The sequence below is a fragment of the Acomys russatus genome, chromosome 19, assembly GCF_903995435.1.
Source record: "Acomys russatus chromosome 19, mAcoRus1.1, whole genome shotgun sequence".
Taxonomy (NCBI): Eukaryota; Metazoa; Chordata; class Mammalia; order Rodentia; family Muridae; genus Acomys; species Acomys russatus.
This window is the reverse complement of record NC_067155.1, coordinates 17,134,320-17,160,292: the sequence shown is the minus strand read 5'-3', so window position 1 is coordinate 17,160,292 and position 25,973 is coordinate 17,134,320. Positions and strand designations below refer to the sequence as shown.

The 25,973-nt window shown below is 51.6% G+C and overlaps 2 protein-coding genes across 2 annotated transcripts in view; one reads left to right on the top strand and one right to left on the bottom strand.

Annotated features, from left to right (window-relative positions):
- Window positions 1-1,011: 1,011 nt before the first annotated feature.
- Blvrb (biliverdin reductase B) lies at window positions 1,012-16,096 on the bottom strand. The gene is made up of 5 exons (XM_051162672.1): window positions 15,910-16,096; window positions 9,902-10,066; window positions 9,655-9,744; window positions 4,468-4,596; window positions 1,012-1,264 (listed from the first exon to the last, which is right to left on the bottom strand). The coding sequence occupies exons 1-5, from the start codon at window positions 15,986-15,988 to the stop codon at window positions 1,107-1,109; spliced, it is 621 nt and encodes a 206-aa protein (XP_051018629.1). The 5' UTR covers window positions 15,989-16,096; the 3' UTR covers window positions 1,012-1,106.
- Window positions 16,097-22,870: 6,774 nt separating this feature from the next.
- Sptbn4 (spectrin beta, non-erythrocytic 4) overlaps window positions 22,871-25,973 on the top strand; it is a 48,286-nt gene continuing 45,183 nt past the window's right edge. Inside the window, 1 exon segment of the mRNA XM_051162033.1 lies at window positions 22,871-23,059. Within this exon segment, the coding sequence (XP_051017990.1) occupies window positions 22,885-23,059 (175 nt within the window). The 5' untranslated portion in view covers window positions 22,871-22,884.

Genomic DNA, 25,973 nt, shown 5'->3' with positions numbered 1-25,973 from the left:
TGCCCCCACCTGGACTGGGGCCCCTGAGGACAGGCTCCAAGGTTATCTCTTCTTGGTCTGTAGTATCCTTCAAGTACTGGGCGCAGAGCAAGTACCCAGTGAACATTGTTAAATGCTCAAATGATGCAGGGAAAGAGAAATTGAGTTGGCAGAAAGGAAACCAAACCACAACTGTGAGCCAGCGAGATGGATCAGTGGGGAAGGGTACTTGTCACTAAGGCTGACAACCTATGTTTAATCCTCGGGACCCACATACTCAAAGATCCTCACCTAAACTGGGTGTAGTGGCACACACCTTTAATCCCAGCACTTGGGAAGCAGAGGCAGGTGGATCACTGTGAGTTCAAGGACAGCCAGGACTACACAGAGAAACCAGAGAAACCTTGTCTTAAAACAAAAACAAAAACACCCCACAATCAAAAGCAGCACTTGGGAGGCAGAGGCAGGTGGATCTCCGTGGGTTCGAGGACAGCCTGGTCTACAAAGAGTTCCAGGACAGCCAGAGCTGTTACGCAGGGAAACCCTGTCTTGAAAAACAAAACCAACCAACCAAACAACCCTACAGCCATGATCTGAGAGTGTGAAGAGGCAAACCTCCAGCCCCTCAAAAGGGCCAAGTTTTTCATGGAGGAAGAGAAGCAGCTTTGTCAGTGCTATAGGTTAGTGGCTGCTCAGACGAGGCTTCTTCTTGACCTCATTGTGTGGACTCAGAGGGATTACTCTCTGGGTGCAGAGAGATGGGGAGTGATGGGGGGGGGGGTGATAGGAGAGTAGATAGGAGGAGGGGGCGGGATGGGAGTGACTCTCTCAGGCAGGAGAAAAGTATCCAGGGGAACAACAGAAGAAGACCGTAGATCCCAAAGAGAGACACCATTAGCCATTAGGACAGGGCAGTATGTATATATATATTCTCGAAAAAATGTGGCTCAGTGGTAGAGGGCTTACCCAGCACGTATAAGAGCCTGAAATTTTTTTTTTATCGGCAGACAGAGAGGAAAATTAGGACTAGGTTTTCTGAAATAATTTGAAGCTCTTGGCTGAAAATTTATTGATCCCTCCATGTGTGTTATTTCTCAGGGTGCCACCGTCCCGCCAGGGCCAGGGCCCTACTCATACTGGTGGGAGGGGTAGGTGTTGTGCCCGTCATACTCGGTGGTGGTGAGACAACGTAGCATGAAGTGGCCCAGGTCATGCTTGGATATGACCCTCGAGGGCCCTCGTCCATCCAGGGTCACCGTGTAGGCCCCAGTTAGTGGCTGGTCCCCTGTGAAAGACAGACATGGGGATGAATGAACCCGCCATCCTTTCTGTTTTCTGTTGTTGTTTGCTTGCTTTGGTTTTTCGAGGCAGGGTCTCTCTGTGTTAGCCTTGGCTGTCCTGGACTCACATTGTAGACCAGGCTGGCCTCGAACTCACAGCGATCCGCCTGCCTCTGCCTCCTGGGATTAAAGGCGTGCGCCACCACCGCCCGGCTGTTTTCAGATTTCTTATTTTAAACATTTTAAGTTTTGTGTATGATGTGTGTGTGTGTGTGTGTGTGTGTGTGTGTGTGTGTGTGTGCGTGCGCATGTGGCCTCCCATATTAGTTCATCAATTTTATTTATTTATTTATGTATTTATTTATTTATGTATTCTTTTTTTTTTTTTTTTTTTTTTTTTTTTTTTTTTTTGGTTTTTCGAGACAGGGTTTCTCTGTGTAGCCTGGCCATCCTGGACTCACTTTGTAGACCAGGCTGGCCTCGAACTCACAGCGATCCGCCTGCCTCTGCCTCCCGAGTGCTGGGATTAAATATTTATGTATTCTTGAGACTTGCAATACGGCCCAGCCTGGCCTCAAACACATAGTCTGGGATGACAGGTATATACCCCCACGTCTGGCATCCCCTGAGCCTCTTTTTGCTGCGAGCCCAGCTGCCCAGATGTGAGAAGGCACTGGGCATACAGGGAGGCCATGTATAAGTGTTCCAGCAGATAGTCTGCATCGGCCTCTAGATGTGTCTGTGAGAAATGCTTCTAAGTTGCCACAGTCCCTGCCATCTTCTGAACACACAAGTTAGGAACCCCCCACCACTCCGCCCCACCACACCCCCCAGCCCTGTGCAAGAGCCGCCTTGACTTTCCAGCACCAGGAAACAATGATAAGAAACAATGATGATTTTAGGGCTGTGGAGGTGGCTCAGTGCTAAAGAGTGTACTGTTCTTCCCGAAGAACTGGCTTGGGTTATCAGCACTCAGGCCGGCATCTCATGACTGCCTGTGACACTAGGGCACTGGTTCTCAACCTGTGAGTCTTCCCCCTGTGTGCCCGCCCCTCCTCCCGCACCCCCGCCCCCAGAAAGGGTTTCTCTGTGTAGTTTTGGTTGCCCTAGGCTTGCTCTGTAGACCAGTTGAGACCTGGCCTTGAACTCACAGAGATCCGCCTGCCTCTGCCTCCCTGAGTGCTGGGATTACAGGCCCAGCTCAACCTGTGAATCTGGACCTCTTTGACAAACCTGTATCTCCAAAGATATTTACAATTTATAACAGGGCTGGAGAGATGGCACAGGGGATAAGAGCACTGACTGCTCTTCCAGAGGTCCTGGGTTCAATTCCCAGCAGCCACAGGATGGCTCACAACCATCTATACTGGAATCTGATGCCCTCTTCTGGCCTGCAGGAGTACATATAGATAGAGCATTCATACATAATAAATAAAATCTTATTTAAAAACTAATTCATAACGGTAGCAAAATTATAGTTGTGAAGTAACGACAAAAATATTTTTTTTCTTTTTTAGGTTTTTCGAGAGAGGGTTTCTCTGTGTAGCCCTGGCTGTCCTGGACTCACTTAGTAGACCAGGCTGGCCTCGAACTCACAGCGGTCCGCCTGCTTCTGCCTCCTGAGTGCTGGGATTAAAGGCGTGCGCCACCACTGCCTGGCCACAACAAAAATAATTTTATGGTTGGGGTCACCACAGCATGAGGAACTGTATTAATGGGTCATAACATTAGGAAGGTTGAGAACCATTGCTCTAGGGACAAAGGGGTCCTATACTTCCAACCTCTGTGGGCTCACATACCCCCACACATATACATATTTAAAAATAATTAAAAAAAAATTTTTTTTTGAGACAGAGCTTCTCTGTGTGGTCCAGGCTGTCCTGGAACTTTCTATGTAGACCAGGCTGTAGATCCTGAACTCACAAAGATCCACCTGCCTCTACCTCCCAAGTGCTGGGGTTAAAGTTGTGTGCCACCACCTCCCAGCTAAAAATAAATCTTAAAAAAAAGAAAAAAAAAATGATGTGTTTTTGTTTTTTTAAGCATCTGCATTCCAGGTGATTTGTTTGCTCCAGGGAGACATCAGAACAGTAAGGAGAGCAAACTAACCAGGCATAGGGGCTGGAGGGATAGTTCAGTGGTTAAGAGCACTGGCTGCTTTTCCAGAGGACAGAGGTTCGATTCCTAGCACCCACATAGCGGTTCTCAGCCTATAACCCTAGTTCCAGAGGATCTAAACCCTCTCCTTGCCTCCTTAGGTACTGCATGTACTTGGCACTGAGAGGAAAAAAATACATGTATAAAACCACACACACATGAACACAACAATAAAAACAAAGCCAACCAACCCAACGAGCCCAAACCAGGGATGGTACTGAAAAAAAATCGTCATTTTAGCCCTTAGGAGGTGGAGACTGGGGGATCAGAAGTTCAAGGTCAGCCTGGGCTACATGAGGCAGAAGATATGAAACAAGGCAAGAACAGAAACTCAATTTACTACTTCTCTTTCTTTCTGATTTGAATTTTTGGAACATAGTCTCAAAACCCAGGCTAGCTTAGAACTAGTAATCCTCCTGCCTCAGCTCACAAATTCTGAGCATCAGATACTCGCCTTCCACTTTTTTTGTTTGGTTGTTTGTTTTGTGACAGTTTCTCTGTGTAGCCTTGGCTATCCTAGACTCACTTTGTAGACCAGGCTGGCCTCGAACTTGCGGAGATCCCCCTGCCCCTGCCTCCCCTAGTGCTGGGATTACAGAAGGATGCCACCACACCTGGCTCAATTACATTTTATTTACTTGTTGAGGAGGGTGTCACATCCCACAGCTCCTATGTGGAGACCAAAGGACAACTCAGGAGTTGAACTCAGGTCCTTGAGGTTGGTGGTAGGAGCCTTTGCCCACTGAGCCACCTTGCCGGCCCACCCTTTTCTTTCTTTTTAGGGTTTTTTGAGACAGGGTTTCTCTGTGTAGCCTTGACTGTCTTGGACTTGTTTTGTAGACCAGGCTGGCCTCGAACTCACAGCGATGCGCCTGCTTCTGGCTCCCGAGTGCTGGCATGAGCCACCACCGCCCGGCTCCCCTTTTCTTTTTATGTGAGTGTGCAGCTGAATACAAGCCCAGCGTTGGCAGCCTCAGAGGAGCCAGGACAAAGCTCTCAGGTGGAGAACAGGCCTGTGAGGATACTGCCCCAGGGTCCCAGCTTCACTCACCTATGTGGGGGGGCATCACGGCCACGTACTTCAGGCCCGACTCCTGCAGCAACTTATGCATCCGGATGTGGTCATCGGTCACGTCCTGCAGGCGTGGAGGCACCTTGGTTGGGTCCCATAGCAGGAAGGCTAGTGGGGGTGGACACAGGGCAGGGTTAGCCTGGGCTGAGCCTCTCGGCTGCCAGAATGCACGTCCCAGCAAGAGCAGCCATGCCCCTAAGCCTGACCACCTGAGTTTGCTGTAAGAAGCCATACAGTGGAAGAAGAGAGCTGACTCCCACCAAGTCGCCCTCTGAGCTCCATAGGCACGCCCCGCCCCCCATCATAACGAACACATTTAAAGACTGGTCTGTGTGGTATATGTGCACTCTTGGGCACTATGTGTGAAGGACTGACATCTATGTTGGGTTCCTTCAAATGGTTGCCATCTTAATTTCTTCTTCTTCTTCTTCTTCTTCTTCTTCTTCTTCTTCTTCTTCTTCTTTTTTTGAGACAGGGTCTCTCTGTGTAGCCTTGACTAACCTGCACTCACTTTGTAGACCAGGCTGGACTCAAACTCACAGCGATCCACCTGCCTCTGCCTCCCAGAGTGCTGGGATTAACGGCGTGCGCCACCACCGCCCGGCTTCCATCTTAATTTCTGAGATGGAGTCTCTCACTGAGTCTGGAGCTCAGCAGTTTGGCTAGACTACTGACCACCAAGCCCCAGGGAGCTCCCCGTTCCTACCTCCCTACAGCGAGGATCACAGGAATAACACCATACATCTATGCATGGCTTTTTTGGTTTGTGTTTTGGGTTTTGTTTTTTTTTTTGTATTTTTAAGACAGGGTTCCTTTGTGTAGCCTTGGCTGTCCTGAACTCACTTTGTAGACCGGGCTGTCCTCGAACTCACAGAGATCCGCCAGCCTCTGCCTCCTGAGTGCTGGGATTAAAGGGGTGTGACACCATCGCCCGGTTTATCTATGGCTTCTTATGGGGTGGTGAGGACCCTAATTCAGTCCTTATTATTATACAAAAAGCCCTTCGCAAACCGAGCCACCTCTCCAACTCAGCTAGCTCTACAGCAGCCATTGTGAATCCTGGTGGCAGAAGTGTTCAGTTAGCGGTGAAGAGCCCCACCTGCTCTTCCAGAGGACTCGGGTTCAAGTCCCAGCACCCACATGGCAGCTCACAACTGTCTGTAACTCCAAGATCTGACACCCACAGACATACATGCAGGCAAAACCACCAATTTACATTCAAAAAAGGATTAAAAAACAAAGTAAAGCCGGGCGTGGTGGTGCACGCCTTTAATCCCAGCAGTCAGGAGGCAGAGGCAGGCGGGTCGGGTCGCTGTGAGTTCGAGGCCAGCCTGGTCTACAAAGCAAGTCTAGGACAGCCAAGGCTACACAAAGAAACCCTGTCTTGAAAAACCAAAAACCAAACCAAACCAAAAAACCCAAAAAACAAAAACAACAAAAAAATAAAACAAGGCCGGGCGTGGTGGCGCACGCCTTTAATCCCAGCACTTGGGAGGCAGAGGCAGGTGGATCACTGTGAGTTCGAGGCCAGCCTGGTCTACAAAGTGAGTCCAGGATGGCCAAGGCTACACAGAGAAACCCTGTCTCAAAAAAACCAAAAAAAAAAACAAAACAAAACAAAACAAAACAAAACAACCAGGATCCTATGTAACCTAGCCTTAATCAGAATTTTTTCAGGGTGGGGGAGGAGGGAGTACAAGTTAAATAAATCTTACAGTTTCCTTAATGGAAGCAAGACTTTAAATTTAATCACTTATGGTGGCCTCCAAGACAGAAAAACCAAAAACAAAAACATTCAGATGGGTGGCGGCGGCACACACCTTTAATTCCAGCACTTAGGAAGCAGAGGCTGGTGGACAGCTGTGAGTTTGAGGCCAGCCTGGTCTACAAAGTGAGTCCAGGATAGCTAAGGCTACTATTCAGAGAAACCTTGCCTTGAAAACCAACCAACCAACCAACAACAAAACCCCCAAAAGAACAAATCATTCTAAAACCACAGATTTATGATCATTTTTCTTTGTAAAATGAGGGGAAAAGCAGCCATAAGTGAGTTACTGGCTTTCAAGCTTTTTCACTTGGTGTCAGTTCCAGCTGCCTTAACCATGACGCCCTTCCTCATGCCTCCTCCCTTCCCAGGAGACCTTCTTCGGGGCTGGTAAGGAGAAGTGAAGGGAACAGGCTGCCAAGACAGCTTGGTGCATCACATCTCTCAGCTGCCACTAGCTACAGCAGCGTGCTTGCAGATCTCCAGTCGGCTTCTCGGCGCGGTGGCCTTGAACAAACCAAGGGAGGTAAGAGCTAGTGTCTCACGAGCATGCGTTTTATGGCTTGTTGTGAGGGCTAAGCGTTTTCAGGCCCAAGTACCTGACACTCAATAAATGCTGTTAACATTAATTGCTATTGTTAACCACTTGCGGATTACTGAGATTATCAGCAGTCCTGAGGACAGAACATAAGACCTTGTATATGCTCTACCACTGAGCCACGCCCCCAGCCCCTCACTGGGGGATTCCAGGCAGGGGCTCTACCACTGAGCCACGCCCCCAGCCCCTCACTGGGGGATTCTAGGCAGGGGCTCTACCACTGAGCCACGCCCCCAGCCCCTCACTGGGGGATTCCAGGCAGGGGCTCTACCACTGAGCCACGCCCCCAGCCTCTCACTGGGGGATTCTAGGCAGGGGCTCTACCACTGAGCCACACTCCCAGCCCCTCACTGGGGGATTCTAGGCAGGGGCTCTACCACTGAGCCACACCCCAGCCCCTCACTGGGGATTCTAGGCAGGGGCTCTACCACTGAGCCACGCCCCCAGCCCCTCACTGGGGGATTCCAGGCAGGGGCTCTACCACTGAGCCACGCCCCAGCCCCTCACTGGGGATTCCAGGCAGGGGCTCTACCACTGAGCCACGCCCCCAGCCCCTCACTGGGGGATTCTAGGCAGGGGCTCTACCACTGAGCCACGCCCCCAGCCCCTCACTGGGGGATTCCAGGCAGGGGCTCTACCACTGAGCCACGCCCCAGCCCCTCACTGGGGGATTCTAGGCAGGGGCTCTACCACTGAGCCACGCCCAGCCCCTCACTGGGGGATTCTAGGCAGGGGCTCTACCACTGAGCCACGCCCCAGCCCCTCACTGGGGGATTCTAGGCAGGGGCTCTACCACTGAGCCACGCCCCAGCCCCTCACTGGGGGATTCTAGGCAGGGGCTCTACCACTGAGCCACGCCCCAGCCCCTCACTGGGGGATTCCAGGCAGGGGCTCTACCACTGAGCCACGCCCCAGCCCCTCACTGGGGGATTCTAGGCAGGGGCTCTACCACTGAGCCACGCCCCCAGCCTCTCACTGGGGGATTCTAGGCAGGGGCTCTACCACTGAGCCACACTCCCAGCCCCTCACTGGGGGATTCCAGGCAGGGGCTCTACCACTGAGCCACGCCCCCAGCCCCTCACTGGGGGATTCCAGGCAGGGGCTCTACCACTGAGCCACGCCCCAGCCCCTCACTGGGGGATTCTAGGCAGGGACTCTACCACTGAGCCACACCCCCAGCCCCTCACTGGGGGATTCTAGGCAGGGGCTCTACCACTGAGCCACACCCCAGCCCCTCACTGGGGGATTCTAGGCAGGGGCTCTACCACTGAGCCACGCCCCCAGCCCCTCACTGGGGGATTCCAGGCAGGGGCTCTACCACTGAGCCACGCCCCAGCCCCTCACTGGGGGATTCCAGGCAGGGGCTCTACCACTGAGCCACGCCCCCAGCCCCTCACTGGGGGATTCTAGGCAGGGGCTCTACCACTGAGCCACGCCCCCAGCCCCTCACTGGGGGATTCCAGGCAGGGGCTCTACCACTGAGCCACGCCCCAGCCCCTCACTGGGGGATTCTAGGCAGGGGCTCTACCACTGAGCCACGCCCAGCCCCTCACTGGGGGATTCCAGGCAGGGGCTCTACCACTGAGCCACGCCCCCAGCCCCTCACTGGGGGATTCCAGGCAGGGGCTCTACCACTGAGCCACACCCCCAGCCCCTCACTGGGGGATTCCAGGCAGGGGCTCTACCACTGAGCCACACCCCCAGCCCCTCACTGGGGGATTCCAGGCAGGGGCTCTACCACTGAGCCACACCCCCAGCCCCTCACTGGGGGATTCCAGGCAGGGGCTCTACCACTGAGCCACGCCCAGCCCCTCACTGGGGGAGTCTAGGCAGGGGCTCTAGCACTGAGCCATACACCCAGCCCCTCACTGGGGGATTCTAGGCAGGGGTTCTACCACTGAGCCACGCTCCAACCCCTCACTGGGGGATTCTAGGCAGGGGCTCTACCACTGAGCCACACCCCAGCCCCTCACTGGGGGATTCTAGGCAGGGGCTCTACCACTGAGCCACGCCCCCAGCCCCTCATTGGGGGATTCTAGGCAGGGGCTCTACCACTGAGCCACGCCCAGCCCCTCACTGGGGGAGTCTAGGCAGGGGCTCTACCACTGAGCCACACTCCAGCCCCTCACTGGGGGATTCTAGGCAGGGGCTCTACCACTGAGCCACACTCCAGCACCTCACTGGGGGGTTCTAGGCAGGGATTCCACTACCCAGGCACATCTGGAATTTTTATTTAATGTCAGTCTATCTCTCTCTTTTTAGAAAAAAATGATATAGATTGGCATTGTGCTTTATGAATGTCTGTGTCGAGGTTACAAATGCCCGGGAACTAGAATTACAAACAGCTGTGAATTGCCATGTGGGTACTGGGATTTGAATCCTCGTCCTTTGTATAACCACTGAGCCATCTCTCCAATTCTAAGGTCTGGCGCTTTATAAGCGGGAGGGCACCAAGCGGGTGTCTACCACAGCCGCGTCACACTCTCTGTGAAGTGTCCCCCACCTCTTGGCTCCCCTTTTCTTCCCAGGCTTGGTTCAGGACATCTCTGCAGTGCCTTTTCCTATCCTGGCTCTGCTTATCTGGGTTGTCAGCTCAAGCAGGAATCTGTTTATCACCTCACTTTTATCTGTGAGCCTCGTGGGTGCAGAATCTAGGGCACACTGCTACGTTCACAGTTGCTGCTCAGTTAATGTATGGTGACTTGGAACAGCTTTCATGACCTATTCCAGAGGACTGGCAGTTGCTTGTTCAGGACTCACCCCCTTCCCAGTTCAAACCCACCTCTGTGACCCTACCACCCACCCGAGGTGCAGGCCACGACCTTGTCCACTCCATGTGCCTTCATGGCTGCCACTATGTTCCGGGTGCCCTCGGACATTACTGTGGTGGGACCTTAGAGGGGACAGAGAGCGGCTGTCACTGGCAGGTGGCTGCGGCGGCGGCGGCGGTGCCGGCAAGGGTGGTAAGGGTGGGGCTGGGGGCGGGGGCGGGGGCGGGGCTGGAGGTCGAGGTGTAGGGAGGGGCCGAGGGCAAAGGGGGGGCTCAGTACTGAGGTCGTTGCGGGTGCCCAGCAGCACGATCACCGCGTCCTGCCCAGCCACAGCCTTGTCCACGTCGGCCGCCTCCCGAACGTCCCCTACCACCACATGGGCTGGCTGGGGCCCCTCGGACGGCAGCCTGCTGGAGTCTCGAACCAGCACCGTCACCTCATAACCTGTGGAGAAAGAGGAACAGAAAGGCAGGTTAGGGAGTTGGCGGGTGGCTATACAAGACCCTATAGGGTGTTGTGAACGGATAAAGCTATTTTGTTCCCAGGCTTCTCCATTCTTAGCCCTACTCTGGGGTAATGGTACTTGCAAATTAACAGTTGATAACCAGCTCACTCTTTTTATTTTTTTATTTTTTGAGGCGGGGGGTGGGGGGGGGAAGATCACCCTGCCCGGCTGGCCTGAAACTTAAGGCTCGTTCTTGTGTCAGCTTCCTGGGTCGCTGGAAAGACAGGCCTGCAACACCACACTGGACTAGAAAAAAACATTTTTAGCATTAACACACACTATGTCCCAGCTACCAAACACTTTCCACATACTCACTCCTTTAATCCCTAAAGTTGGGCGACATAGACCTTGTCTGAAATAAAAACAGCACCCATATTTTTTTAAAAAACATTACTAGGACACTGAATTTAAAAGATGGAAATTCGGGCAGGGCGTGGTGGCGCACACCTGTAATCCCAGCACTTGGGAGGATCGCTATGAGTTTGAGGCCAGCCTGGTCTACAAAGTGAGTGCATGGCAGTCAGGGATACACAGAGAAACACTGTCATGGAAAAAAACCCAAAACAAACACACAAACAAACAAACAAAGCAAAACAAACAAAAAACAAAACCAAAAAAACCAAAAAAAACAAAAGGTGGTTTCTTAGCTAAAATCCAAATGAGACTTCATCTAAATTTTGAAATTTACTGCCAGTCTGGTCTAAATAGTGAGACCTTGTTTAAACAAAACAAAACAAAACCCCAAACTTTTGGTGCTTTAAAGAACACCAATATGAAGAAAATAAAAGAGCCGAGCTGCAGAGACGGAGTGTGCTACACAAGTGGGAATTCTACACCGGGAATTCTACACCGGGAAGTCAGGAGGGAGGGAAGGGAAGGGAACTGACTGGGGGTGGATTTGACCAGTAAACTCTGTGGTGATAATACCTGAAAACAAGAGGCAAGTTTGTAATCTCAGTGCTCGGAGTCAAGTGGCTCCCAGGGGCTTGCGGGGGTAGCCAGCTCAGCAGGCTCAGGGACTCTCCTGTCCCAGTGAGAGACCTCTCAAGAACAAAAACAAACAGACAAAAACCAGAACTGGGCTCAGTGGTGCACACCTGTAACCCCAGCACTCGGGAGGCAGAGGCAGGTGGATCCCTGTGTGTTCGAGGCCAGCCTGGTCTGCAAAGTGAGTCCAAGACAGCCAAGGCTACACAGAGAAACCCTGTCTCAAAAAAACAAACCAATCTAATCCAAACCAACCAACTAAGCAAACAACCAAACAAAAACCAAAGCCAATCTACTGACACTGACCAAACAAACAACCTACAAATAACATACTAGTTCACACCTGTCAAGATGGTGTGACTAAAGCCTAGTGTAAGGGTTGGCACGCTGGTGGGGAGGAAGCCCACTCATGCCTCACTCATGCCTTGCTGAGGGCAACACTAAATGGTGTGACTTCTTTGGAACATTCTGGCAGTTTTTCAAAAGATTCCACACAGCCTGAGCATGTGACTCAGCAGTTCGACCATCAGATAACAGACAGAAGGGAAGCGAAAACATGTTTTCACTCCAGAATTTTCTCGGGCATAAACATACTAGTAGTTTTCATAAAATCTGCCAACTGCTTAATGGAGAAACCTATACATGCAGTACTATTGGACAATAAAAAGAGAGAGAGGGAGAGAGAGAGAGAGAGAGAGAGAGAGAGAGAGAGAGAGAGAGAGCGAGAGAGGAGAGAGAGGAGGAGAGGAGAGGAGGAGAGGAGGAGAGAGAGAGAGATACTGATGCATGCTGCAACAATTTGAGGAAGGAAAAAAGTATATATAGCTCAGTATATATAGCTAAGTGAACCCCCCCCCAAAAAAAAACCAAGTCACATAGCAGGGTGGTGGTGGCGCTGGCCTTTAATCCCAGCATTCAGGAGGCAGAGGCAGGTGGATCTCTGTGAGTTCAAGGCCAGCCTCGTCTACAAAGTGAGTCCAGGACAGCCAAGGCTAACACAGAGAGACCCTGTCTCGAAAAACCAAAAAAAGAAAAAAGAAAAAGAAAAACAAAACAAAACAAAACAAAAATACTAAAACAAACAAACCTAAAAGGAAATATTAGAAAGACAGAAACACACACACGAAAAAATAAAAAACAAAAGAAACTAAAAATATAATAAAAATTTAAAAAGTGCCGGGTGTGGTGGCGCACGCCTATAATCCCAGCACTCGGGAGGCAGAGGCAGGTGGATCCCTGTGAGTTCGAGGCCGGCCTGGTCTACAAAGTGAGTCCAGGACAGCCAAGGCTACACAGAGAAACCTTGTCTTGGAAAAAAAAAAACAAAAGAAAAGAAAAGAGCCACATGCTGGCTGGAGACATGGCTCAGAGGACCATCATCTGCTCTTCCAGAGAGGTCATGAGTTCAATTCCCAGCAACTATGTGGTGGCTCATAACCATCTATAAGAGATCTGGTGCCCTCTTCTGGCAAGCAGGCACACATGATAAATAAATGAATCTTTAAAAAAAAAAGGGGGGGGCGGGGTGGGTACATGCAGTGGTTAAAGAGATGGCTTGGCTCAGGGGTTAAAAGCACTTGCTGCCAGAGGACCTGGGTTCAATTCCAAGGACCTACACGGTGGCTCACAACTATCTACAACTCCAGTTTTAGGGTGTCTGGCCCACCTCTTCTGGCTTCAATGGGCACCCAAATACACAAATACACAAATACACAAAAAAGGGGAGAATCACACACAGTTATTGGTAGCTACCAAACAGCACACATTCAGATTTTATTTATTTATTTACTTATTTATTTATTTAATGAAGATGAGTGCTCTGTTTGCATGTACACCTGCAGGCCAGAAGAGGGCAATCGAACTCACAGACCACCTTGGAGGACAGGGCCCTGACTGGGAGGAGGCACATTCATTTAATCCCAGCACTCGGGAGGCAGAGGCAGAGGCAGGTGGATCGCTGTGAGTTTGAGGCCAGCCTGGTCTACAAAGTGAGTCCAGGACAGCCAAGGCTACACAGAGAAACCCTGTCTGGGGGGCTGGGGTGAGGGAGAAAGAGAGAGAAAGAGAGAGAGAGAGAGAGAGAGAGAGAGAGAGAGAGAGAGAGAGAGAGAGATGGGCCTAAGTGGGGGACAACCATCCCAACATGCAACACCGAATTCATCTTTTTCTGCTTTCACTTTCAGTTGTTCTCATTAATTGCCCAATGGATGCCAGGTGCTTGGGCGGGGCTGCCAGGACCTAGGCGGGGACTCTATGGACTTCCTTGGCAACTTGATATATTTTGTTCCTTTGTGACCAATTTAAAACATTCCAGAATTCACTGTGACACCACCCGCCCCCACCGCCCCAAGTTTGAGAAGTCCTAGATTGCAACAGTTTTACAAAGTAACTATTATTATCACAATCTGCCTACTTTGAAGATAGGGAAACCGAGGCAAGTTTAGGTAACTAGCCATGAGCACACAGTGGGTAGAGAAAGCCAGAGCCAAATTCAGGACTGGTTTGTAATCTTCAACCTGAGTTCAGTTGGCCAAAGACGATAACCACCAACTCTACACCGGCCTGAGCACCACCCACCTTGTGAGTCATTTCATCTGTAGCCCAAGGCAACCTGTTTTTGTTGCTGTCCTTGGGCCTTGCTTTGTTTTTGTTTTTCAAGACAGGGTTTCTCTGTGTAGCCCTGGCTGTCCTGGACTCCATTTATAGACCCGGCTGGCCTCGAACTCACAGCAAACCGCCTGCCTCTGCCTCCCCAAGCGCTGGGATTAAAGGCGTGCGCCACTACCGCCTGGCTCAGAGGTCAACTTCTCTGAACACCCACTGCTTCAATACTGGTTTTCTTTCCTGTTCCTTTAATAATAATAATAATAATAATAACAACAACAACAACAATACATTATATTTATTTATTGTATATATAACATATATAATAAATTAAAAGTGTTATTATTATTATTATTGTTGTTGTTATTATTATTATTAACAACAGATATTTAGGTCTCTTAACTGTAGATGACAAGGCATTTGGTTATATTGGTGTGCTGTGTGGCCCACCTGGCTGCTTGAATGAAACCAGACTCCATGTTTGTCAGGCCCTTGGCCCTACGAAAGGACAGAGGGAATACAGCCCAAGCCCTTCCTAGCCACCTGTTGTCCTCAGTTGTGCACAGGGCCCTGGGCATCTAAGAAACGCAATGGGTCCCACTGAACCATGCCCACCGCACCCCCTCCCGGGCCCCCACCAAGCCTCTTTTCACCGGTGGATTCCAGGCAGGTGCTCCACCTCTGAGCTATATCTCCAGATCCCTTCCTGCCTCTCGGTTTTTTTCTTTCTTTTTTTTCTTCCCCTTCCTGTTTCTGGGCCACAGGGAGAAAAGGCTTGCCACCCGGAATTCTTGTGTGCAGTTCCAGGTGTGACCAGCAGGGTGAGCCAGGGGTAAACAGTGGTTTGTTTTTTTTGGGATTAAGGTGACCAGTACTAACACAATACTCCACAAATTCATGGTGACACAGCACTTCTCAACTTCTTCCTCCCCTTTGCTGTTCCTCCCTAGACATGATTTATCAGCAGCTTGCTTTTGTTTTTTTGTTTTGGTTTTGACCTCCGGAGTTGCCCACCTCTGCCTCTCCAGTGGGGGTAGGGGGGAACCACAGGTGCACACCACTACAGCCAGAGGCAGATTGGTTTCCACTGGTAGGCCCAGGCCCTACTTTTGCCGTGAACTAACTAATCCCTAGGAAGGATAGTCCATGGGGGTGGAGTGGGGGGTAAAAAAAAAAAAAGAAAGAAATGAAACTTTTAGAAAGTTCCTCACCCAGAGCAGGGCTGGGCTACGCTAAGAATCATTGGCGTCTAGGCTCCTGGTGGCCTCCGCCCTTTTGGGGAGCTGTGATAGTCAATATCTTAAGAATTGCTAAGGCTAATAAGGGTGTGGCCCTTTATCTGGAACTTTCAGGCCTGGTTTAGAGTTAACTTCTAGACTGAGGAGCCAGGGGATCCTGTGCCCCTTCATGGGGCAGCCCCAAAGCTTTAACGCAAAGACTTTTCCAGGACTGTAATTCCCAGGCTCTGACCTTCCTTCTAGTGCGATCTCTTTCACTCTCCTGCCTAACTTTTTGTATTAGTGACCAAGCAGACGTTTCTTGGTTTCTTGTGCTCTTTTTTTTTTTTTTTTTTTTTTTTTTTTTTTTGAAACAGGGTCTCTCCGTGTAGCCTTGGTTGTCCTGGACTCACTTTGTAGACCAGGCTGGCCTCGAACTCACAGCGATCCTCCTGCCTCTGCCTCCCGAGTGCTGGGATTAAAGGCGTGCGCACGCCACCGCTGCCAGGCTTCTTGTGCTCTTAAGAGCAAGAACGGAGTTCAAATCCCAGCACAGCCATGTACCAGCAAGTCATGCTCTCTCTACCTCAGTTTTCTTATCTGTCGAGTCGGGGTAATACTTGTTACCATTCTAAATGAGGGTCACCAGGATTTTAACAAGTGTAGGGAGATGGCCCAGCTGGTACTGGCTCAGAAAACCCTTGCCCCAGTGGCCGCCCCATTTCACAGGCTCAGATAGAACAGTCAGAAAGGAGTCCTCCACGTTCCTACGGTTAATTCCTACGCCTTAGACTCACACAAAACTGAATCTCAGGAGTCCTCCATTTCTGTCCCCTCGACCACTTGTTGTCCCACAGGCTGGGGCACACACAAGCCCCGTGTGGTCTCTGCCCGGCCCCAGGGCAACCTTTCCCCCCAGAGCTCCGCTCCACTGCTCATGACTTCCCCCCCGCCCCACGCGCCCCGGCTCCTGCCTGCTTCCACCGCCTGCGCCAGTGTGGTGAGCCCGGTCCTGCCGGTGGCACCGAAGATGGCGATCTTCTTGACAGTCATGCTTGCGGGGGTCCAGGCTCCCAAAGGCTGAGAAGTCCCAAGGACGCGCTGGAACCCAATGGCGGCAAGGTGGCGCGCTGCTCTCCTCCTTTCCCAAGGCGGGGGGAGGGAGGGGGCGGGGCCTGAGGAGGGATCAAAGGGCGGGCCCGATCAGGCCACGCCTCCCGTGGGGGGGGAGAGCGCGAGTGGGCGGGGCTAGAGTCAGATTGCGTTTTTCAGACCGCCTTGTCTGATAGGCGTTTAAAAGTAGAGGCCACGCCTCCATCTCGGGAAGGGAGTGGGCGGTGCTAAGGCAGAACGTCAATCAGCTGTCAGTCTCCCAGGGTCAGCTACCCTTAGTGGGCGGGGAGGGGCGGGGCCAGCCGGGGCATCACGCCCACCATGCTGTCTCTGGTCACGCCTCGTTATTATACACCTAGGCTCTGAGATGGTGGTACTCGCCCCTACCAGAGCCTCCTCCCAACAAGCAAGAGGTGTGTGTGTCCGGGGAGGGATTCTGTACCTGTGTGACCCTCGGTGACCACAAGAGACAGCGTGGTGTTCGGCAACACCCTGTTTCTTTTTCTTTTCTTTCTTTCTTTCTTTCTTTTTTTTTTTTTTAGTTTTTGGAGACAGGGTCTCTCTGTGTAGCCCTGGCTGTCCTGGACTCACTTTGTAGACCAGGCTGGCCTCGAACTCACAGCGATCCTCCTGCCTCTGCCTCCCGAGTGCTGGGATTAAAGGCGTGTGCCACTAAGCCCAGCCCCTGTTTCGTTTCTTATGTTGCAAGAGTGAGTGGTGTGTACAGATAATTGGTGCGGTTATTCGTCTTCCATGGGGTGTTGCAGTGAGGGGGGCCCCCAGCCTGTGTGATAGGGTGTGAGTGTCAGGCATGTGTGAGGTAAGCTGTAATGGCGCGTGGGACTGTCGGATTGGAATGGTTTGTGACTGTGTGACATTTACTGTGGCTCTTCTTGTGTCTTGTTGAGGCTGAATTGTATGTTGTGTGCAGCAATACAGGGTGTGCCACCTCCAGTGCCTGGGCGACTGTTGTGACATTTCAAGTGTGTAAGAATGTGTGATTGAGCCGGGCCAGGTGGTGCACACCTTTAATCCCAGCACTCGGGAGGCAGAGGCAGGGCGGATTGCTGTGAGTTCCAGGCCAGCCTGGTCTACAGAGTGAGTCCAGGACAGCCAAGGCTACACAAGGAAACCCTGTCTCGAAAAACGAAAATTAAAAAAAAAAAGAAAAAGAGTGTGATTGTGAGCTCTGTGATATGTGAGTGTAGATGCCCTGTGACACATTGGGAGTGTGTCACATTTGTGACTGTGTGTGCCAACCGCGTTGGTGGTGGTGGTGGTGGTGGTGGCTGTGTCTGAGTGTGTCACAATGTGTGATCCCGGAACACTGCTCAGGTGACTTCGTGTGACACCCCCACCCACACACCCACACACTGTGGTGGTGGCTGTGGTCTGAGTGTGTCACAATGTGTGATCCCGGAACACTGCTCAGGTGACTTCGTGTGACACCCCCACCCACACACCCACACATTGTGGTGGTGGCTGTGTCTGAGTGTGTCACAATGTGTGATCCCGGAACACTGCTCAGGTGACTTCGTGTGACACCCCCACCCACACACACCCACACATTGTGGTGGTGGCTGTGTCTGAGTGTGTCACAATGTGTGATCCCGGAACACTGCTCAGGTGACTTCGTGTGACACCCCCACCCACACACCCACACATTGTGGTGGTGGCTGTGTCTGAGTGTGTCACAATGTGTGATCCCGGAACACTGCTCATGTGACTTCGTGTGACACCCCCACCCACACACCCACACATTGTGGTGGTGGCTGTGTCTGAGTGTGTCACAATGTGTGATCCCGGAACACTGCTCAGGTGACTTCGTGTGACACCCCCACCCACACACCCACACATTGTGGTGGTGGCTGTGTCTGAGTGTGTCACAATGTGTGATCCCGGAACTCTGCTCAGGTGACTTCGTGTGACACCCCCACCCACACACCCACACACTGTGGTGGTGGCTGTGTCTGAGTGTGTCACAATGTGTGATCCCGGAACACTGCTCAGGTGACTTCGTGTGACACCCCCACCCACACACCCACACACTGTGGTGGTGGCTGTGTCTGAGTGTGTCACAATGTGTGATCCCGGAACACTGCTCAGGTGACTTCGTGTGACACCCCCACCCACACACCCACACATTGTGGTGGTGGCTGTGTCTGAGTGTGTCACAGTGTGATCCTGCAGGGAGGGCACTCACTATTTCCTTCTGGAACACTGTTCAGGTGGCTTCCTGTGGTGACCTCCGTTGTGGCTGTGTCTGAGTTTATCACCATGTATGACCCTGTATACTGTGTGGGTGACTACATGTGACACTCTTGCTGGCAGCTGTATCTGAGTGTGTCACAGTGAATGATGACCCTGCCAGGCCACATTCCAGAGGGTCTGACCCTGAGTGACCCCATAACGAAGGAGTGAAGGAGTGACACCGTGAGACTGTGCGTGTGGAGTGTGTGTGACGTTGCCAGCGGCCGTGTGTGTGTGTGTGTGTGTGTGTGTGTGTGTGTGTGTGTGTGAGAGAGAGAGAGAGAGAGAGAGAGAGAGAGAGAGAGAGAGAAGAGAGAGAGAGAGAGAGAGAGAGAGAGGGGCAGGGTGGGAGTGTGTGACGCTGCCTCGAGCGCTCGTGAGCGCGGCTGTGCATCACACACACGCGTGGCCCGGTGTGTGACAGCGCGGGCGGCGGGGCGGCGTGCGGGAGGGGTCCCGGGGACGCGCGGAGAGGCTGCGGCGCGTGGGGGAGGCGCGGCGGCGACGGCGGCGCATGCGGATCTGGCCGAGCGGCGGGCCGGCTGGGGCCCGAACAGAGCCGGGCCCGGCCCGGCAGCGGACGCCCGCAGGGAGGGCGGTGCTGCGCGGCGAGCATCTGGGACCGCAGCGGCGGCGGGCGCCCAGGTGAGCGGCGGTGCGACGTCGGCCCCTCCCCAGCATCTCCCCACCTGGCCCAGCATCCTCCCCCGCACCCTGGCGGGCCTGAGCCCCCGGAGTCTGTTTAGCCGGGTGGAGGTTTGAGGTCCAGTATGCAGGGAACCCCTCACCCCCACCTAGCCTAGCCTGTGAGCCAGACGTGGTCTACCCCAAGGCCTTCTCCTTTCCAGGCCCCTCTCCTCCGCGCAGTGACTGGACCACAGGGGCAGACAGGCGCGGCTTTGGAAGGGTTAAAGCCTGGCAGCTAAGCGCCCTACGGGCCTTTGCTGGAGCCCGCAGGACCCCTTTCCCTACCCACCCCCAACCCCCACCCCCAAAGGCCGGGAGCTGCAATCTGGGCCCAGGAAGAGCTCGCCAAGTCCTAAGCGCCGCCCCTGGCCCAGGTATCCTCCATTGGGGAAAGAGTTGTGACCACCCCATTAATAGGGAAGGAAATCAAAGCACAGGGAAACCGAGTTCAAGATACTAGGTTTCCACACCGCCAGAATAAAGCGCTGAACCCCTCTCTTTTTGACTCTTGAACAGTCCCCCCTTCACCCCCAACCCCCACCCCCGACTTCCTAAGATGAGACCAATGAGGGAAAACTCAGAGCTAGCTGGCCATGTGTCTCAGCGGTGGGACACATGGCAGTTTGCTATGGATGTAATTCTGGACACTACGATGGGAAGAAAAGAATAATGAGAGATACGGACTGAGGCTTGCTCTGTACCAGACACCTCGTTTGCTGAGTGAGCAACTCATTCCGTCTTCAGATCGCCTTAGAGTTTCCACAGATGATCCAGTCAAGACCAGAGAGGGGCAAGAGGTCGAGGCTTGCCCGAGGTCACACGGGTAGTCGGAGGTAGCCACGTGGCCACTTACAGCTTTCTATGAAAGGAGAGCAGTGGTTTTTTAGGGTGCCCACCCAAAGGAATAATCTCCTCCACCCTTGGCCGCAACTTAGCATCTTACACTCTCCTGAGTTTGAGACTGCCTGAGTCTTAAAAGTGGGACTGAAGTTTGTACGTGGGGGCTTGTGTTGGAGACGTACTTAAAGATATCACCAACCCCATAGGATAGGTATTTATAATGTATCAGGCTTCTAGGAAGACAGTGTATCAGCCAGCTATTACTACTGGAATGCCGTGTAACAAATCACCCCACCCAAGGCATTGTCTCAGAGCCCTAGGCACTTATTTAGCTGTGAAGTCAAGGGCTTAATACTTTAGGCTTGGTTCCTCAGGCCTCAGCCGGCATACTCAAGTTTCAGGGGGTGTCATAGTGATATGGGGTCATCATTGGCCGCTGTGGCTGGTCGAAGCTGGAGAGCTTATGGCCCCGGACCTACTCTAGCCTAGCATTAGGGTTGGTTCAAGCACGCTCCAGCGTCTAAGGCTCAGAATTGGCCAGCCAGTATTTCCCACTCAACTCTGCTGGTCAAAGCAGGTCCCATGTTAGAAGCCAGGGTCAGAGCCGGCCGGTAGTGGTGGCCCACGACTTTAATCCCAGCACTGGGGAGGCAGAGGCAGGTGGATTGTTGTGAGTTCGAGGTCAGCCTGGTCTACAAAGTGAGTCCAGGACGGCCAAGGCTACACAGAGAAACATTGTGTCAATAAACCAAAGAAGAAAAGGTTTATTCGTTATTCAGTAACAGTATTTAATGATCTATTACTTGTTTTATTTATGTTATGTGAATCTGCTTGCTTGAGTTTGTGTGAACCATGTGTGTGCAGGGGCTCACAGAGGCCAGATCCCCTGGAACTGAAATAACAGACAGTTGTGAACCACCATGTGGGTGCTGGGAACTGAACCTACAAAAGCAATAAGTGTTAACCACTAAGTTCTCTCTCTAGCTTTATTCTTTTCTCTTTCTTTGTCCCTTTCTCTTTCTTTCTTTCTTTTTTCTTTTTTTGTTTTTTTTTTTTGAGAGAAGGTTTCTCTGCGTAGCCTTGGCTGTCCTGGACTCCCTTTGTAGACCAGGCTGGTCTTCAACTCACAGAGATCTGTCTTCCAGAGTGCTGGGATTACAGGCGTGCCCAGCCATGCCCAGCTACCTTATTTATTTTTAAAGACAGAGTCTCTCAATGAGCTCGGCCTCACTGGCTTGCTAGACTGGTTGGCCAGTGAGCTCCCATGGTCCCCACGTCTCTGCAGCGTTCATTACTAGCTAGGATGACAGATGTATACCACTGTGCCCCACTTTTCACATGGGTGCCGGGGATCTGAACTCAGGGACTCATGTTTGTACTGTAGGCATTTTACGGACAGTCGAAGAAGATGACGATGACGACGATGACGATGTTAAGACCAGGTCTCACTGTGGTTGGCCTGAAATTTGCTATGTGGGTCAGGCTGGCCTCAAACTCACAGAGATCTGCTTGCTTCTGCTTTCTGAGTGGCTGGGATTAGAGGAGTGTGACATCATGCCCGGTCTGGTTGATTACTATTATTGTTACTATTATTAGATAGTGTGTGTGTGTGTGTGTGCACGCACATGTGTGTGCAGATGTGTATGTGTGTATATATGTGGGGGGGGTGCCTGTGTGTGCATGCATGTGCATGTGTGTGTACGTGCATGCATATGCGTCTGTGTATGTATGTGTGTGTGTGTGCACGTGTGTGCATGTGTGTGTGTACGTGCATGTGCGTCTGTGTATGTATATGTATGTGTGTGCGTGTGTGTGCACGTGTGTGCATGCATGTGTGTGCGTGCGTGTGTGCACGTGTGTGTGCACGTGTGTGTGTGTAGATGCACATGTGTACAGATGCCTTCGAAGGCTAGAGATCAGCCTTGGGTGTCGTAGTTCAGGTGATATATACATCTTGCCTTCGAGGCAGGTCCTTTCCTTGGCCCGAAGCTCACCAGTAAGGCCAGGCTGGCTGGCCAGTAAGCCCCAGGGATCTCCTGCTCTCCACTTCCCTGGTGCTGGGATTGCAAGCGTGTATCACGCTGTGCCTGGGTTTGCCTGTGGGTTCTGAGAATTGAATTGAGATCATTATGCTTCTGTGTAAAGCACATTACTTATCCAGCTCTCTTCCCAGCCCCTACTATTTGATTGTTTGAGACAAAATGTAGCTATGTAGCCCAGGCTAGGCTAGTCTGGGACTCCTGAGCTCCCTGCCTCAGCCTCCTGCCCATCACAATTTCACAAGTGACTTTTCTCTTCCTTCCTTCTTCTTCTCCTCCTCCTCTTCCTCCTTTTTGTTTTTTCAAGACAGGGTTTCTCTGTGTAGCCCAGGCTGTCCTGGACTCACTTTGTAGACCAGGCTGTCCTCGAACTCACAGAGATCCTCCTGCGTCTGCTTCCTGAGTGCTGTGATTAAAGCCGAGCGCCACCACCCCCAGATGACTTTTCTATTTTATTTATCTATTTTCAAAGATTTATTTATTACACATGCAATGTTCTGCCTGCACTTAACACCAGCAGGCCAGAAGAGGGCGCCAGATCTCACTATAGATGGTTGTGAGCCACCATGTGGTTGCTGGGAATTGAACTCAGGACCTCTGGAAGAACAGATAGTGCCCTTAACCTCTGAGCCATCTCTCCAGCCCCTGTCTGTCTGTGTGTATGTGTGTCTATCTATTTATGTTGTTATTATTATGGTTTTTTTTTTTTTTTTTTATGTGAAAGACAGAGACAGTTTGAGACAGGGAACGGAATGCATGGGCACTCATTGTAAGAAGCTGGTCCTCAGCTGGGCAGTGGTGGCGCACGCCTTTGAACCCAGCTTTCGGGAGGCAGAGGCAGGTGGATCACTGTGAGTTCGAGGCCAGCCTGGTCTTCAAAGTGAGTCTAGGACAGCCAAGGCTACACAGAGAAACCCTGTCTCGAAAAACCAAAAGGTGGGGTGAGAAGTGGGTCCTCTGAGCTCAGTCCATTTTCTGGACTAACCTTTCTGTCCTCTGTCCCAGGCTCTGCCTTCCCCGATGGCACAAGTCCCAGGGGAGGTGGACAACATGGACGGCCCAGCAGCTTCCAACAACAACAACAACCCTGCAGCCCGCTGGGAGAGCCCTGACAGGGGCTGGGATCGCGAGGCTCCGGCAGCGGCCAACGCGGCTGCTTCACTCTTTGAGTGCTCTCGGATCAAGGCCTTAGCAGGTACCTGGAAAAGAGTTCTGGGAGGGTTGGCAGGACGTAGGGCGATGTGTATGTGTGGGGCGCCTCGGGGGAATGTTGATGGCCAGGGGTCTGCCTGGAAGAGTTGATCCCAGCACTTGAGTTCTTTGACCACTGAAATGCGACAGTTCTGTGTCTGAGGTGTCTGACGGGGTCACTGCTCCTATATGTAGCTAGTGAACACTCCAAGTGTGGCCAGTGCTTCTTGAAAAATAGCCTTGAATTCTACTTAGTTCTAATTTGTTTTAATTGAATTAAGGGGATGGGACTTGGGACTGCTGGGCGAGGCAGTGGGGCTGCACAACTTTCAAAATGTACAATTCCAGAACTATGGGCTCTTCGGCTCTTCTCTCTCTCTCTCTCCCTCTCTCTCTCCCTCTCTCTCTCTCCTCTCTCTCTCTCTCTCTCTCTCTCTCTCTCTCTCTCTCTCTTCTCGCTGTCTGTTTCTCTGGGTCGGCTTAGCTATCCTGGATTCCCTTTTGCAAACCAAGCTGGCCTCAAACTCACAGTGATCCACCTGCCTCCGCCTCCCAAGTGCTGGGATTAAAGGCGTGCGCCACCACACTAGGCTCAGTCATTGCATGTTTTGTTTGCAATTATGTCTGCGCACAGTGTGCATGCAGTACCTGCAGGGACCAGAAGATGGCGCTTGAACATCCTCATCTACTGTCCTACACCTGTTCTTTTGAGAGAAGAGTGTTTCCTTGACCTTGAGATTTTAATTTTCCTGAGCTAGACTTGCAGTCAGAAGCCCTGGTAATCCTGCCTTTCTGGTCACCTCAGAGCTGAGGTTACAGGCCTGCATGGGAGACCTGGCTCCTTATGAGCATGCTAGCACACAAACTCGGGTCCTAATGATTGTATAGTGAATGCTCTTACCCACCGAGCTGTCTCTCCGGCCACTGTTTCCTGTTGGTTTTCCTGTATGTGTGTGTGTGTGTGTGTGTGTGTGTGTGTGTGTGTGTGTGTGTGTGTGTGTGTGGTACATGGGTAGCTGTGCTTTCCATGGCATACATGACACGTGGACGTCAGCGGCGAACTCTGTGGAGTCAAGTCTCCCCTTCCACTTTTTACCTGGATGCCAGGGATTGAACACACGGCACCAGACTCGCTCAAGCAAGCGTCTTTACCCACTGAGCCATCACAGGAGCTGTTGGTTGGTTTCATTCTTTTGTGTGTATTCCCAGGCAATTTCTTTTTCCTTGATATATAATATTCCACCAGGTGGACATACCGCAGTCTATCTGCTCACCCGTTGTTGCACTTTTGAGTTGCTTCAGGTCGGGAATGTTACAGATGGTGATTCTGGCAGCTTCTAGCACAGTTTTGGGTGGGGCATACACATTTCTGGGTGGCCGGTCCACAGTGCTGGGAGTGAACGTGTAGAATCACATAGTGTGTGCGTTACCTACTTTTGTGTTGCTGTGCCCACAACATCCAATACAGGTAACTCAGGAGCACTCACACTTTTCACAGTTTTAGTTCAGAGTGGGTAGGGAAACTGCGGTGGAGTGTGTGGCAGGGGTTCATTCCGTCCTGGTAGATCAGAAACAGAGGAAGAGGTAAACAGGGGATAGTAACCTTCCATTCCACCCATAATGGCCTATTTCCACCAGCCCTCAAAAGAGGATGACTACCAAAAACAAAACAACACACACACACAGAGACATGTGCGCACACACACACACACACACACACACACACACACACACGCGCGCCCGCGCACACACGCCAAACAAACAAAACACACACACCAAACAAAACACACACATGCACACACACACACACGCCAAACAAACAAAACACACCCACACACACACCAAACAAACCACACACGCGCACACATACACACACACACACACACACAAAAGGAAGAAAGGAGAGGGAAAAAAAAAAAGAAAAACACTAACTGGGACCAAGTGTTCAAAACAATTCAGAGACATTTCAGTCGAGCGACACTGTTGTGTGTCTGATTTAGTGGAAATGGCCCCCTTGCGGTTTTTTGTTTGTTTGTTTTTTGCTTTCTTTTAAAAAATCATTTTCCATTCCCATCACGACTATGTGAAAGACTGGACGCACATTTTTTTCTTTTTTTAAGGCTATCCTTCCACCTTCTTCTTCTTCTTCTTTTTTTTTTAAGATTTATTTATTATTACATATACAGTGCTCTGCCTGCATGTACATCTGCAGGCCAGAAGAGGGCGCCAGATCTCACTATAGATGGCTGTGAGCCACCATGTGGTTGCTGGGAATTGAACTCAGGACCTCTGGAGGAGCAGACAGTGGCCCTTAACCTCTGAGCCATCTCTCCAGCCCTAGGCGCACATTTTAATCCCAGCACAGATCTACTTCGATTTATTTGTACACAGAGATCTGCCTGCCTCTGCCTCCCAAATGAGGGCCTGACTTATAAACAAGGATTCCCATGCATCAAATCCGGGCCCCTGTGCATGTGTGCATGCATGGATGTGTGTGTGCATGTGCGTGTGTGCACGCATGGATGTGTGTGTGCATGTGCGTGTGTGCATGCATGGATGTGTGTGTGCATGTGCGTGTGTGCATGCATGGATGTGTGTGTGCATGTGCGTGTGTGCATGTATGCGTGTGTACGTGCATGGATGTGTGTGTGCATGTGCGTGTGTGCATGCATGGATGTGTGTGTGCATGCATGTGCATGTGTGCATGCATGGATGTGTGTGTGCATGTGCATGTGTGCACGCATGGATGTGTGTGTGCATGTGCGTGTGTGCATGCATGGATGTGTGTGTGCATGTGCATGTGTGCATGCATGGATGTGTGTGTGCATGCATGTGCATGTGTGCATGCATGGATGTGTTGTGCATGTGCATGTGTGCACGCATGGATGTGTGTGTGCATGTGCGTGTGTGCATGTATG